The sequence below is a fragment of the Xenopus laevis genome, chromosome 2L (assembly GCF_017654675.1).
Source record: "Xenopus laevis strain J_2021 chromosome 2L, Xenopus_laevis_v10.1, whole genome shotgun sequence".
Classification (NCBI taxonomy): domain Eukaryota; kingdom Metazoa; phylum Chordata; class Amphibia; order Anura; family Pipidae; genus Xenopus; species Xenopus laevis.
Genome location: NC_054373.1, coordinates 100,067,364 through 100,080,714, shown reverse-complemented (window position 1 = coordinate 100,080,714; position 13,351 = coordinate 100,067,364). Strand labels below are relative to the sequence as shown.

The following is a 13,351-nucleotide window of genomic DNA, read 5'->3' as shown; positions in this document are numbered from 1 at the left end:
TTACTTTTTTTACTTTTGCTGCTTTAGTAAGATTTTTGTATGCTTTTAATTTACTCTGGATAGATTAATTGCCATTCTGAATGTCTATATTATATATTCTTTTCTGACCCAAATTACAGATTGTTCTGACACCCAAGTAGAATATCTGAAGGTATTTTATTTGTATATCAGTCAGGATACTTATTTAATTGGGCACCAATGTGGAATCTTCACAGTCTGTCTGTTTACACGCAGCCAGCAGGAGTTTGCAAATGAAATAAGTCATCAAAGGAGATACAGTTCCGAGTAGTCTACGCTTCACTTTCAAGGAGGTCCTTATCCTTGTAAAGTAGTTAAATGCCAAAGCCAGATGGCAACAGCTGTCAGCATTCCATGGGGCTGTTTTAATGGCCAAGGACAAATCCGCATTTAATTTCAGATGTGAAAGCATAAAAACACAAAAGAAAACTTTGTATGTCAGGTTTGTTTGAGTGTCTTGATTTTAGTTTGTTATTGGATTAAATAAAAATAATTAGAAGTGTGAAATAACATTTAAACTGTTTACATTACTTCATTTTTTATATGAAATCCCCTCTTTTAAAATAATTGAGTTATCACATTGCATTTGTGAAACTGTTAAAACTGGCAAAGCTGTAAAACTTGCATCACCTGTAAAACTACTTTGCTGCAGCCGTTGAAGTATTTGATTTTGGTGTAAATAATGGCACAGCCTGAATCCTAAACCTACACTGAATAAATGCCAGAAGGGGAATCTGGTTGTTCATTAACTTACTTTACTTTTTTTAGGTTACATTACTTTTGTGTGTGTAAAGTTAAATATGCGCTTTTATAATTTGTCTGATACGGTGTAAATGAATAATGCAGTTGTGTATACATTGTAGGGACAGAGTAGTTACACAGTTGCATTACTACTACAGACATGGGATCTTCTATGTGGATGTCTACTATGTCTTGTAGCCTGGGGTTTTCCATTTCCCAAGGGTTTTTTCACTTTGCTTAAAGAGTGGTTCACCTGTAAATTAACTTTTAGTATTTTATAGAATGGTTAATTATATGCTAAACTTTTTAATTGGCCTTCATTTTTTTTCTTTTTTTTTTTATAGTTTTTGAACGAGTTGCCTTCATATTTTGACTCTTTCCAGCTTTCTACTGGGGGTCACTGACCCCATCTAAAAAACAAATGCTCAGTAAGGCTACACATGTATTGTTATTGGTAGTTTTTATTACTATTTCTATTCAGGTCCCTTCCTATTAATAGTCTAATCTCTTATTCAAGTCAATGCATGGTTGCTAGGTTTACCATCAAATCAGGGGTGCTGCTACCATGAGGCAAGGTAAGACTCTTCCGTTAGACAGCAGCGGCCTGTAGGTTACCAGAGGTGGTTAAAAACCCTGCTCCGAAAGGTGGGCAAGGGGGAGTGGCATCGGAATGGATGTATTGGGGTGGCCAGTATCAAGTACAAGGTACTGTTTTATTATTACATAAATCATAATACATAGTACAGGTATATGATCCGTTATCCAGAAAGCTCCGAATTACGGAAAGGCAGTCTCCCATAGACTGCATTATAATCAAATAATCCAAATTTTTTTAAATGATTTCCTTTTTCTCTGTAATTATAAAACAGTAGCTTGTACTTGAACTAAAATATAATTAATCCTTATTTGAAGCAAAACCAGCCTATTGGGTTTATTTAATGTTTACATGATTTTCTAGTAGACTTAAGGTATGAAGATCCAAATTACGTAAAGATCCTATCCAGAAACCCCAAGGTCCCGAGCCTTCTGGATAACAGGTCCCATACCTGTATATTAGTACTACAGGGATAGGATCTATTATCTGGAATGCTTGGGACCTGGGATTTTTCCAGATAAGGGATGTTTCAGTAATTAGGCCCACAATAACTTAAGTCTGCTAAAATAATTTAAACTTTAAATAATCCCAATAGGATTGTAGGAGAACATGAATACATGCATCTTAGTTACCATTCTGAACAAGGTACTGTTTGATTACTGAGGAAAAGAAAATAAGTTTCAAAATTTTAATTATTTGCTTAAAATGGGCTGTATGGGAGATGGCCTTCTCGTAACTTCAGAGCTTTCTAAATAAGTGGTTTCTGGAGAAGGGATCCTATCCATAAAAGTTGTGCGGTATTAGTATTATTAAATAAGATTTTTTTGCTTTTAAGGGGTTGTTCACCTTCAGACAGCTAGTTGTTTTCAGATTGTTCACCAGAAATAATGACTTTTTCTAATTATTATATTTTCGATGTGTGACCGTTTTTATGATATTGAAGTATAAAGTGTAATTTTTCACCTTCTGAAGCAGCTCTGGGGGGGGGGGGGTTGCCGACCCTATAGACTGTTCTAAATTGATACATTTAGTTGATACATTTCTTATCTTTGTCCCTGCTGAGCAGAATCTCTGGATTTTATTAAAGGCAGCTGTTAGAATTGATACAATAGTTGCTAATACTCCAGAGAAGCCCTTGTAAAATGTATCAACTAAAGGTTGCAAAATTGTAACAGTTTAGAATCTGCACCTGAATTACTGAGCTGCCAGACTGAAACAACAGATTTTGGAAAAAATAAAAAATAAATAATGAAAAGTAACTGAAAAGGGTCTTTATTTCTGGGGAATAATCTGAAAACAACTTAACCGAAAAAGTGTTTGTAAGATGAACAACCCCTTTAATAGGACTTTCTGTATAACGTGTTAATGAATGTATTTTACGTTTGTTAGTAGTATGTATGTTTGTTACATAATTCTTATAGTAATAATTTCTTCTGAATGCCATTTTGCGAAAACAGATGTATCTGTTGCAGTGCCAAAAGTTGATTTCCCTTGAATTTTTAAAGGGAGAGTAAGTTTGTTCAGGACGAATAGAATTGGTGAAATTCTATATCTAAGAACCCTTTGAAATGTGATTTTAAAGTGAGTTACTGAGTTTCACACAAGAAGCGAGATATTGGAGTGTCATCCTAATTAATTTCTGCTTGACTCTTGGAAGAAAGGATTACTGTGAATGGTGATCCAAGTAATAATAAGAAATAACATTCTCATATATGGAGTAACCTTTACAACAGTGTCCATAGAAGTTAGTATTTCAATAGGGATCTATGGGCTGTGTCAGGGATACTGTCAGTATTTATTACCTTGCTTTTAAGCTCCACCATTATCAAAACTAACATTGTGAAAATGCCATTGTTTTATTTTGGTGGCCTTATATAATTTAATAGGCTTTACCTTACCTTTACCTTGCTGAAAAAATTACTATTTTAGCAGTTGTGGGGATTTTCCCAACATTTTTCTGCAGCGTTTGAGTGCATGTCGCTTTGCTTTCCACCCTGATTGTTGTTATTGACAGAGTTAGAGTTGGTACAGCATGTTACCTAGGATTTATTGCACCAGATATAGCTGTGATTTTGTTTAACTATATTATTTAAGTAAATTAAGCATTCTTTTTTTTTTATTACGTAAAAGCTAGGATATCTATAAAAAAGGGTAATAAATGATGATAATATCCTTTACAACTTTCACCACTCAGTTAGGCAATACGAACTATAGGAGGGTTATAAATTAAACAGTATGTAAAACTGGGTTGTATGCATAAAGGAGGTTAAATACAAGAAGAAGCTTCATATCGTTGCTTGCCCTTGAAACATGCTTGACTTCAGACAGGATGGTATATTTGTATTGAAGTACTACCATCTATTAGAAATTATTCCGGCAGTTAACATTTAGATATAACATAAATGAAATGCAATGTGGACATATCCATACATTTTATAAAAGTTAAAATGTAAATATATTTGCTGCCTCTAGTTGGGTTACAGAAGTGTGTGACGTGTTTGCCTAATGTACAAATCTAAGCTTGAATTCATTTTAGTTGGGCTACTGCATACCTCCCAACTGTCCCATTTTTCGCAGGACCGTCCCGATTTTGACAGGACAACCCACAGTCTCGGCTTGTTACTTAATTGTCCCAAGTTTCTCTTTGATCTCTTGCACTGAACAGCCAGAAAAATATACAAAGTTTCTTACTTAATTGGCTTTTAGCAGAGAGCCCAGAACAGCCACCCATGCACTTACAGATATTTTTGTAACAATTTAAGATAAGCAATTAAGTAATTGTAACAATTTAAGATAAGCACGTCTCTTGGGGAAACTGTGACTTGCAGTTTAAAGGGCAATTATCCTTCATTAGCAAAACTGTAATAACGCATAAAAACCACAGAAATGTTTTCAAACTTTTCATAACCTGCCACATTTTGTAAAATGAACATGGTCATTTTGGGGTGTGGCCCCTATAATAGGCTTGGTCAAAAACTTTTCGTTGTGTCCCGTGCAGCAAATATTTTTGTCCCTCTTTCAATTTCAAAAATTTTAGGAGGTATGCTAGTGGTAGTTGTATCCATATAATTGTGTTGCATTGCATCTGATGATGGTTCTTATAGTGCTGGTTCTTATACTAAGCCAGAGTTGTAGTTGCAGAATAGAGGTATATAGAATCTAATACTTTTGTGGGCTTGTGGCAGTTAGTTAGGTTTGCCACCTTTTCTGGATAAAAAAAATACCAGCCTTCCTATATTTTTATCTTTTTGCCTATTAATACCTTTGGCTTCAGTCATAATTTTTACTGGCCAGGTGGCAAGCCTAGTGGCAATAATGGTAAATTTGGGACTTTACTGAATGAGATCAATAGCTAAACTGAGTTTGTTATGAATAGAAGCTCCTGCAAAGATAGCTGCTGACAACAGTAAAACCCCTTAGTACAGATGTTCATGGGAACAAAAACACACTTCATGAAAAGGCAAATGCTTCTTGAACTATAATCTTTACATTTGCTGTAGGTTTTTATTAAACGTGCATGTCAAATTAAACTTTGGAGAATGATATGTTTCTTATTCTGTATCTGTTGATTTTGGCCAGGGTGGTACAGTTTCCCTTTTCAGAGAATGTTTTAGAGAATTTCTTTTGTTCTGCTATGGGAAATGAATTATGCAGTGTTCTCAGCCCAATCACATTATTATGAAAAGTAAAAATGTGAAGCAAAGTACTTTTTTTCCTGAGATCACCCTGTTCTTCTCATTTCATCTTTTACACATTACTGAATTTTAGTGTTTCAGTAGTTACTTTCTGTTCAAGATGTATAAATGTGATGTTTTTTAAATTAAACTTGATTTACAAGTTAATGAATTGTCTCTGTACATGTCTGAAGTCTTTAATAAAAACAAATATTGACTTGTATATTAAATGGCGTGACTGATCGGTTTTGGAACAGGTCACTAAGCCATTTACTGATAATTTCAAGCTTATGTTTGCTGTTATTTGGCAAAATGAATTATACAGAAAATAAGCAGTTAATCATAAACACAAGAGCTACATGTAATCACCACTAACTGGCACTGACCAGCAAGTGTAGGCGTCCATTTATATTCAAGAAAAAACCGCCAATGCCACAAAAAAGTTTGGAGATGGCGTCTTACCAGTAAGGTCATAAGAATGGTAGCCATTTGGGTGAGCCATTAAGGAAAATAAAAAAACAACGCTAATATCCCAATTTTGTCAGCAGTGCACTTTCTATAAATAAAGTATTTACTTTGCACAAAGGCTCTGTTTGTGTTACTATAATAATGTGATATAATGGATTCTTTGTAACTGATGAATAGTTCTGTGGACAAATGACACTTGTGAAATGTATTTTGTTTTTCTCATTAAGGCTCTCGAAGAAGCACAAAAAGCCATACAGCAACTGTTCGGTAAGATTAAAGACATCAAGGACAAAGCAGAAAAATCTGAGCATATGGTATGTGTGATGCGGATTTTGTAAAGGTTTCTAGTTCTGTGATAACAAGTCATTTTTAATGACGTGTCCATTTTAAGGAGATGGAAAATATAACTTACATAGGCGAATAGTATGTTTAATCAAACATTAAATAGATAAACCCTAGTAGTCTGGAAGGATATCCGTTTTCTGTACGCTGTGTGAATTTTCAATGGCAAAGCCAGCCCTCGGTTTAAGGTACACAAACTGCATGGGGAGAACCACAAACTTGAAACTCTGGTGTATCTTAGCAGCAGGGCAAACAGTGGTGTAACTATAGAGGAAGCAGACCTTGCAGTCGCAGGGGTGCCCGGGGAAAAGGGGGCCCCGGACTGTAGGGTCTGCTTTCTCTATAGCTAATAAGAAAGCCCCCTTCTTCCCCAGCCGCTCTTTAATGTTGAGGAAGGGGACACAAGTCGGAATAGTACATGGATGGGAGGATGGGGATCAGAGTGCGCTGGGCCCCTCTAAAGGTTTTTTTTTTTGCAGGGGGGCCCAGCACACTTTAGTTACGCCAATGAGGGGAAATCAAGGGCATACATTGCTCCTTAGTTAGAAAAGTGTATTTTCTTTTTGTTCTTCACTTCCTGTTTTGCTAGGCTTGTTTTTGGAAGACAGTTGAAAACTAATAACTATCAAATATTTATGATCTTTTAAAGGTTAAAGAAATAACACGTGATATCAAGCAGCTGGATCATGCTAAGCGTCACTTAACTACCTCAATAACAACACTAAATCACCTTCACATGTTGGCTGGAGGTGTAGATTCACTGGAGTAAGTCTTTTGAGTATTTTACAGTGTTCAACTTATTAAAACCAATTAAGTATTACAAATAAATTGCCCAAGGTTTCTAGGGCATCCATTTTCCCTTTGAGTGTGAAGTGTATATAGTGTTAGTAACATAAGTTGTGAATGGTTATTAATTGTGGTTGATGATGCTATTTTTAATTATGATTTTTTTGCTGTCCAGGACCATGACAAGGAAGAGGCAGTATGGGGAAGTTGCCAACCTCTTGCAGGGAGTAGTGAATGTGTTAGAGCATTTTCAGAAGTACATGGGAATTCCACAGATTAGACAACTTTCTGAACGGTAAGACTGAATTGGAGTAATTCTTTCCCTCTGTAGTGTGACATCATTAGTGATACACAGAATCCAGGATTAGGTAAAAATCCTGACACTTTTTGCATATGAATACTGTTCAGCTGAACCAAATCCAAACACTTGAATTTAAAGCACTGGTACTATAAAGATGTACTGTTGCTTTTGCTTAACATATTTGGCTACATAATTGGACGCAACGATTAAAAGATGGTTTATTAAAAGTTGTTTTATTTCTGTGGGAGCTGTTTTTTTCTGTTGTGACAATCTGAGTAAATTGTAAACAACCAGTTTTTGAAATGTACATATATAGTCACCCATTGTAATATAAAATAATATCGGATTGGAAGTCACCATGGAGTTCAATGATCAGAAAACTACAAACCTGCAGTAGTCATGGAGTTATACAGGTCATGGAAATAAGCACCATTCATAAGAATATACTTTACAGGTTATTCATGGTCTTGTATATTCTGAATAACAATAGAGGATATTAAAAGACTCTATAGTATACTTTTACTATAGAAAGGCACAAAAGGCAATATCACTATGGATATATTTTTCAGGTGATTCAGACCTTTTTTATATTATAATATACTTTATTCATATTAAAACGTGAGTGCTAGTCATTTTTGGGTAAATAACATCTCATGAGGTTATAGAAGTAAATGGAGTTGGCCTGAGGCTTTAAAGGGCCATTCACTTTTTTATATTATATTAGTTTTTTTAATTTTTTGTGTTTTTCAGTTATTTAAGATGTCCATTTAACCATAGATGGGGCCATTCCCCATAACATTTTTTCTTTTCATGTTTACTGATGTGTCTGGACCTAGAAAAGATCAACTTCGAAGACAGTAACTTGCAGATAAGGCTGTATAAGATATTAAACAGCTTTTTCCAAGTTTTGGCAATTTAATCATACAAATTTGATAAGCTGCTTTTATCTTACACTACTGTTAAATTTAGTCTTTTCGTAGAATTTGGCTCAGACAGGCTGTTAAAAACTCCTGTATATGGACAGTGAAATGCTATTAATTTTTGTTCTTTTCTCATCTTTCCCTCATTCTGTTTGCTTTGTGATAAGTGTTCCATCTGGTTGTTATAGGAATAGTAACTTGAGAGGAAGTGAGAGGCTCACTCTGCCTGCTGTCTGCTTATCTAGACTGTTGTAATAAGGACCCTTAACTTTTAGGGAGATGGTTTTTATTTTTCTCGCCTACTATGTGTAATACCTCAAAGTTAGTTTGATGGTTTGTGCTTGTTTGATCATTTTATTTAGCTGATACAGATATAAAAATAGTCTGCCTCTTTATCAGCATGTTGGGATTATTTAATCAGGAATGTGTGGGATTAATGGGCACTTCTGGTCTATCCTGATGTAGTGGAAAGCTTGTGATGTTTCTAATTGTGTTCAGTATGGAAAATAGATCAAAAACATGTGGCAAATTTTAGGTTACTATGTGCTGAGGAAAGGGATCTATTTCTTTCAAGTGTCCACAAAGTGTTCCTGGTATTTCTCCATTGCTTTTCTGTCCCAACGTTTGAATCCCTTTACTGTGAAGTTATGTAATATCCAAAAAAATAAAACTATTTTATTTGAAGGAAAAGGAACCACTGGCGAAAATCCCATCATTTCTACCCAACATTACTGTACTTGCATGTACTGTGCAACGGATACCTGGTAGAAAGAAAGAAAATGATGGTTTTGGAAAGTACCCAGGGCCAGTGCAGTTTTTAGAAGAATAGGAGTGCCATCCTCTTTTAGTCATTGGGGATTTTTTGCCTTTACTAAATATTGAACATTCAATTTTTTTTATATATTTCTGAAAGTTTTGGCACAACTTTACTTTGATGTGACCTACAGAAAAATATTTACCTGGCCCCTTCCCCTAACCTGAGCCAGACAATTTTCCCTGTTTTGACAGGTGTCCATAGCACGATAATGTCATCATGGAATGGTCAAATGAACATTGGTCTGCATCTATAATGTGTGTCAAGAATCTCAGGCTTTTCCCAATGATATGCTTATATCTGGTCTATTTGAAGTTAACAGAATGATACCAAGTGACTATTGGGAAATTTTTGATGGGAAAAAATATTGTACTGAAATGTCCCCACACAATGAAGTCACTGTGAAAAGCATTTTACTTTAAAATATTCATTGTAAATGTTTGACTCCCTTTCCAAAGGTTAGGGGTATGCTGAGGACAGAGTGGGAGAGGGGTAAGATTGGATGTTCCCCAACTGTAAAATATCATACATTTTTCTATCTTGAAAACTAGAAACGTGTGTGTAATTTTTTTTTATGAAATATTTTTGAGAGAAAACAACATGAGAGAAAAATTAAAGAAAGAAATGTGCATCCAATAAGTGAAACAAAAAAAAAAAAGTTAATCAGCGTTCTGCATGATCCTTGCTTTGAAACTCCTTAATAGACAAAACTTGATTGCAGCTCCCTTTTACTTCTACCCCTTGGAGGATGTATATAGAGAATATATAGTGTAGTGCCTACAGTATAAACATTCCATATACAGCTTATACCTTGGTGTCACAATTTGAAGTACCAAAAAATGTATAAACACCGCCGAGTGATGATAAAATCACTCAACGAATGTACAAAAATGGATCAAACATGAATAAACTATAGATGATTGCAGAAACAACAGTTGGTGAGCCTAATTACTCACCAGATGAAACAAATGCACATAGCAAATAAATACATTTTTCTCAAAAGTCTTCATCCACCAATCACTCCGTTTCAGCATAGTAAAAGAAAAATGCTTTATTTGTACTTTTAACGCTCTATGTGTTTCCCATCAGACTGGGGGGACCACCAGGGTTGCAACCTTAGGTCTGCCCCTGCCGCAACCCCCCCTCCCCCATTCATACCTTATTTTATCCTCTTGTGGCCATGATTAGGCCAAGGGGGAGGTCCGAGTACACTGCCCAGGGTTTCAGGCGAGGAGCAGGTTGGGGTCGGCGAGGCCTACTATATTTTTTCCTGGTGTAGCGCCAGCCCACTCCAACCCTGTTTCCCATGGTATATGCCATGTTTCTTCAGGAGCTGAACCGCTATTAGATAATTATATGTGTCCTCAATAAGAATTCTGCTGATGTGACTTACTCCCACTTCCCACTTTTTCAAAACATCAGAAAAACTAATCCGAAAAACCTCAGGTCCAGAGCATTTTGGATAACAGGTCCCATACCTGTACATAAAAGCTACCACTGATTTATCTTAACAACTTATGCTATATTTCAGACATTCGGAATGGTGCATTAACTGTATAAGTTGTAATTTATTCCGTAGGGCACCATCAATCATTTTCATTTGTATATACCTGTATTTGTGCTCTATGTGGGCATTAATGCAGTGCTTAACTCCATCTGAAAAATTGCAATAACAATACAAAAGGGTTTGTTATAGTATGTTAGAACTTGTCCACCATATTTTTTTCTATATATTTTCTGGAACATGACAACATTTACCCCATTCTTGTAACCTATAGTTAGTTCATAACATATGAGAGGCTGTGATTTTTCATACACTTGCTATGGTAAAGGATTGACGACATATAGCTGAGCTGTACAGAAAAGAGAAGGCCTATAACAAGGGCCGCTTCATTGGAGGTAGGTGAAATGTCAGGTGGGCTTAGGTGTAGCTATTGACGAAAGCTTACATTTAAAGCAGCAATAAAGCTCACAAGTAACAATGTTTTTGTGAATCCTTTGTGTACGAAAATAAGTGGAATATGTGGACAAAGGCAGGAAGATATTTAAGGAGATCTGCTTATCAGTGTTTTAAATCTGATACTATATGCAGGAGAAAGTCTTTAGATAATTTTATAGAGCCAGGCAGCAAAATAGTAAAAGCAGTAAGATTAGAAAGTAATTGCGAGACACTGATCCTGGCATGGCGTATAAATTTATTTACAAAGGATTTGTTTTCCCCACAAAAATGAACTGCCTCAGTTCTTTGGTTGATCCCTTATGCTTGAATATGTTAAATGGGCTTTAAAGTAATTGAAATGGCATGGAAAGTATTTTAACGGAGACATAACAACTGTACCACAAGACAAGAAAGACGGGCTGCTTCAGCCTCTTTTTTTATCAGTACATTGCCAGTCAATGTCTAATATTTCTGGTAGGCTAAGCAAAAAGAGAGCTTGTGGTTGTATATGATTTACTGGTATTCTTAAAGGCAGTTAAATCAATTCTAGCAAAAACATAAGGAGCTTATTTTAAAATAATTATTGGAGAAGTTTGGGACATTTAAGTACTACTTTTCATTGCTGGAGAGGTTTTGCTGGAAAATCTGAAAAATAAAAGTAAATACTTTAATTAATATGTTTGCAGCATATGTTGCCAGTTCACTATCCTACTTTGAACTGGCAGGGATCCTGGACAGCGTTATTGTTTTCATTAAAATATAAATCTGAAAGAGGCATACCAAGTACAGTTGCACACAAGACAACCTTTAAGAATGAAAATAAACCGTTTTACAGCTTTCAAAGAAAAGGTACCTTAGCTACTCATTTTTGTTTGTGGATACATAGAATAGGTTATTTACCCGTTATGCCCCATTTGACAATAACTTCTTTCACTTGTCTGGCTGTGGTCTGTACTACAGGTTATCTGTATCTGCTATCTGGAAACCCATTATCCAGAAAGCTCCGAAATAGGTCAAGGCCTTCTCCCATAGACTCTATTTTAATTAAATTAAAAATTAATAATAGTGCATTGCACTTGATCCCAACTAAGATATACAATAATTAATCCATATTTGAGACAAAAGAATCATATTGTGTTCAATTCATGTTTCAATTAATTTCTAGTAGAATTAAGGTATGAAGATCCAAATTACTGAAAGAACCCTTATCCGGAAAATCCCTGATCCAGAGCATTCTGGATAATAGGTCCCATTCCTGTAATACTTTAAATACTTGCAGTACTGCCCTTGTTCCTATGTGTACATATATATACTGTGTATATAAACACACACACACTGTATGTATATATTAGGGATGCACCGAATCCACTATTTTGGATAGGGCCGAACCCCCGAATCTTTTGCGGAATACCGAACCGAATCTGAACCGTAATTTTGCATATGCAAATTAGGGGTGGGAAGGGGAAAACATTTTTTACTTCCTTGTTTTCTGACAAAAAGTCACGCAATTTCCCACCCCACCCCTAATTTGCATATGTAAATTAGGATTCGGATCGGCCAGGCAGAAGGATTCGACCGAATCCAAATCTGGCTGAAAAAAGCCGAATCCCAAACCGAATCCTGGATTTGGTGCATCCCTAATAAATATATATATATATATATATATATATATATATATATATATATATCGTTAAAAATAGTTTCTGTGTTATAAGTACTTCACAGTGATACAGAATGCCATTAGAAATTATTTATTTACAAAAAAAACAAAAGTTAGAGATTATTATATATTTTTTAAGTTTTATCATATTTGCCAGCTACTCCCCTGGCTTATAGGTGAGTTTTATTAGTGGTATTATCTTATTCATAAGATTCAGCCAATACAGTATAGTAAGGGCATTGAGTTCGACAACATACATAGTCTTAGTTTAGGGCAGGTATCCTCAACCTCTTGAAACTATGAGCAACATTTAGAAGTAAAAGGAGTTGGGGAGCAACACTAGCATGAAAAATGTTCTTGGGGTGCCAAATAAGTGCTGTAATTAGCCATTTGGTAGCCCCTGTGTGGATTGTCAACCTACATTGAGGCTCTGTTTGGCAGTGCACTTGGTTTTACTACCAAAACTTGTCTCCAAGCCTGGAATTTTGAAAATAAATACCTGCTTTGATGCCACTGGAAGCAACGAGCTACTGGTTTGGGATCACTGGTTATGGGTAATAGCGCCTCTATGATTCCGAGAATATCCAAACTAGAGAAATAACCTTGACATACCTTTGTTATGACTCAAACAGCCCATAACTTCCCACCAGAATTTGCTCACCTTGTGGTAAGAACATATAATATGTAAGAAATCAACTTGACGTTGCTTTGGGTTGCATTTTTAGGCAGGTGGAGAGAAGCAGATTCATTCTTTTTTGCAGCTACATATGACATTTTTTGGACCACTGTCCTCTCCATGTATCTTGCACTCAGACAAAAGCTGTGTCTGCCGGTTCAGCTACAGTATATGGAGCTGCGAATGAGTGTGGAGCTGCAAAAGAGCGTGGATCTGCTTCTCTCTGTCTGCCTAAAAAAACACACAAGCAGAGAGCAGGAGAGTCAACTGTCTGTGTGACTAGGCCCTTACAGTGGCAGAGGTTTTATTTGGATATATTCTGCTAAACCTAATTTGTCTCTGGTTAAGATTAAAAATTTTTAAGAAGAATACATGGCTTTTCCCATTTCTTCTGGGGCAAGATTATTGCCATTCGTT

The 13,351-nt window shown here is 35.7% G+C and overlaps 1 protein-coding gene across 2 annotated transcripts in view; it reads left to right on the top strand.

Moving 5' to 3' along the window:
* The window catches only part of vps53.L (VPS53 GARP complex subunit L homeolog), a 91,233-nt gene that overhangs the window by 23,388 nt on the left and 54,494 nt on the right, over positions 1-13,351 (top strand). For both annotated transcript variants that reach the window (XM_018246912.2, XM_041582245.1), the window contains 3 exons: positions 5,724-5,810; positions 6,488-6,603; positions 6,800-6,919. In XM_018246912.2, the coding sequence (XP_018102401.1) occupies positions 5,724-5,810; positions 6,488-6,603; positions 6,800-6,919 (323 nt within the window). The remainder of the gene's footprint in view (positions 1-5,723; positions 5,811-6,487; positions 6,604-6,799; positions 6,920-13,351) is intronic.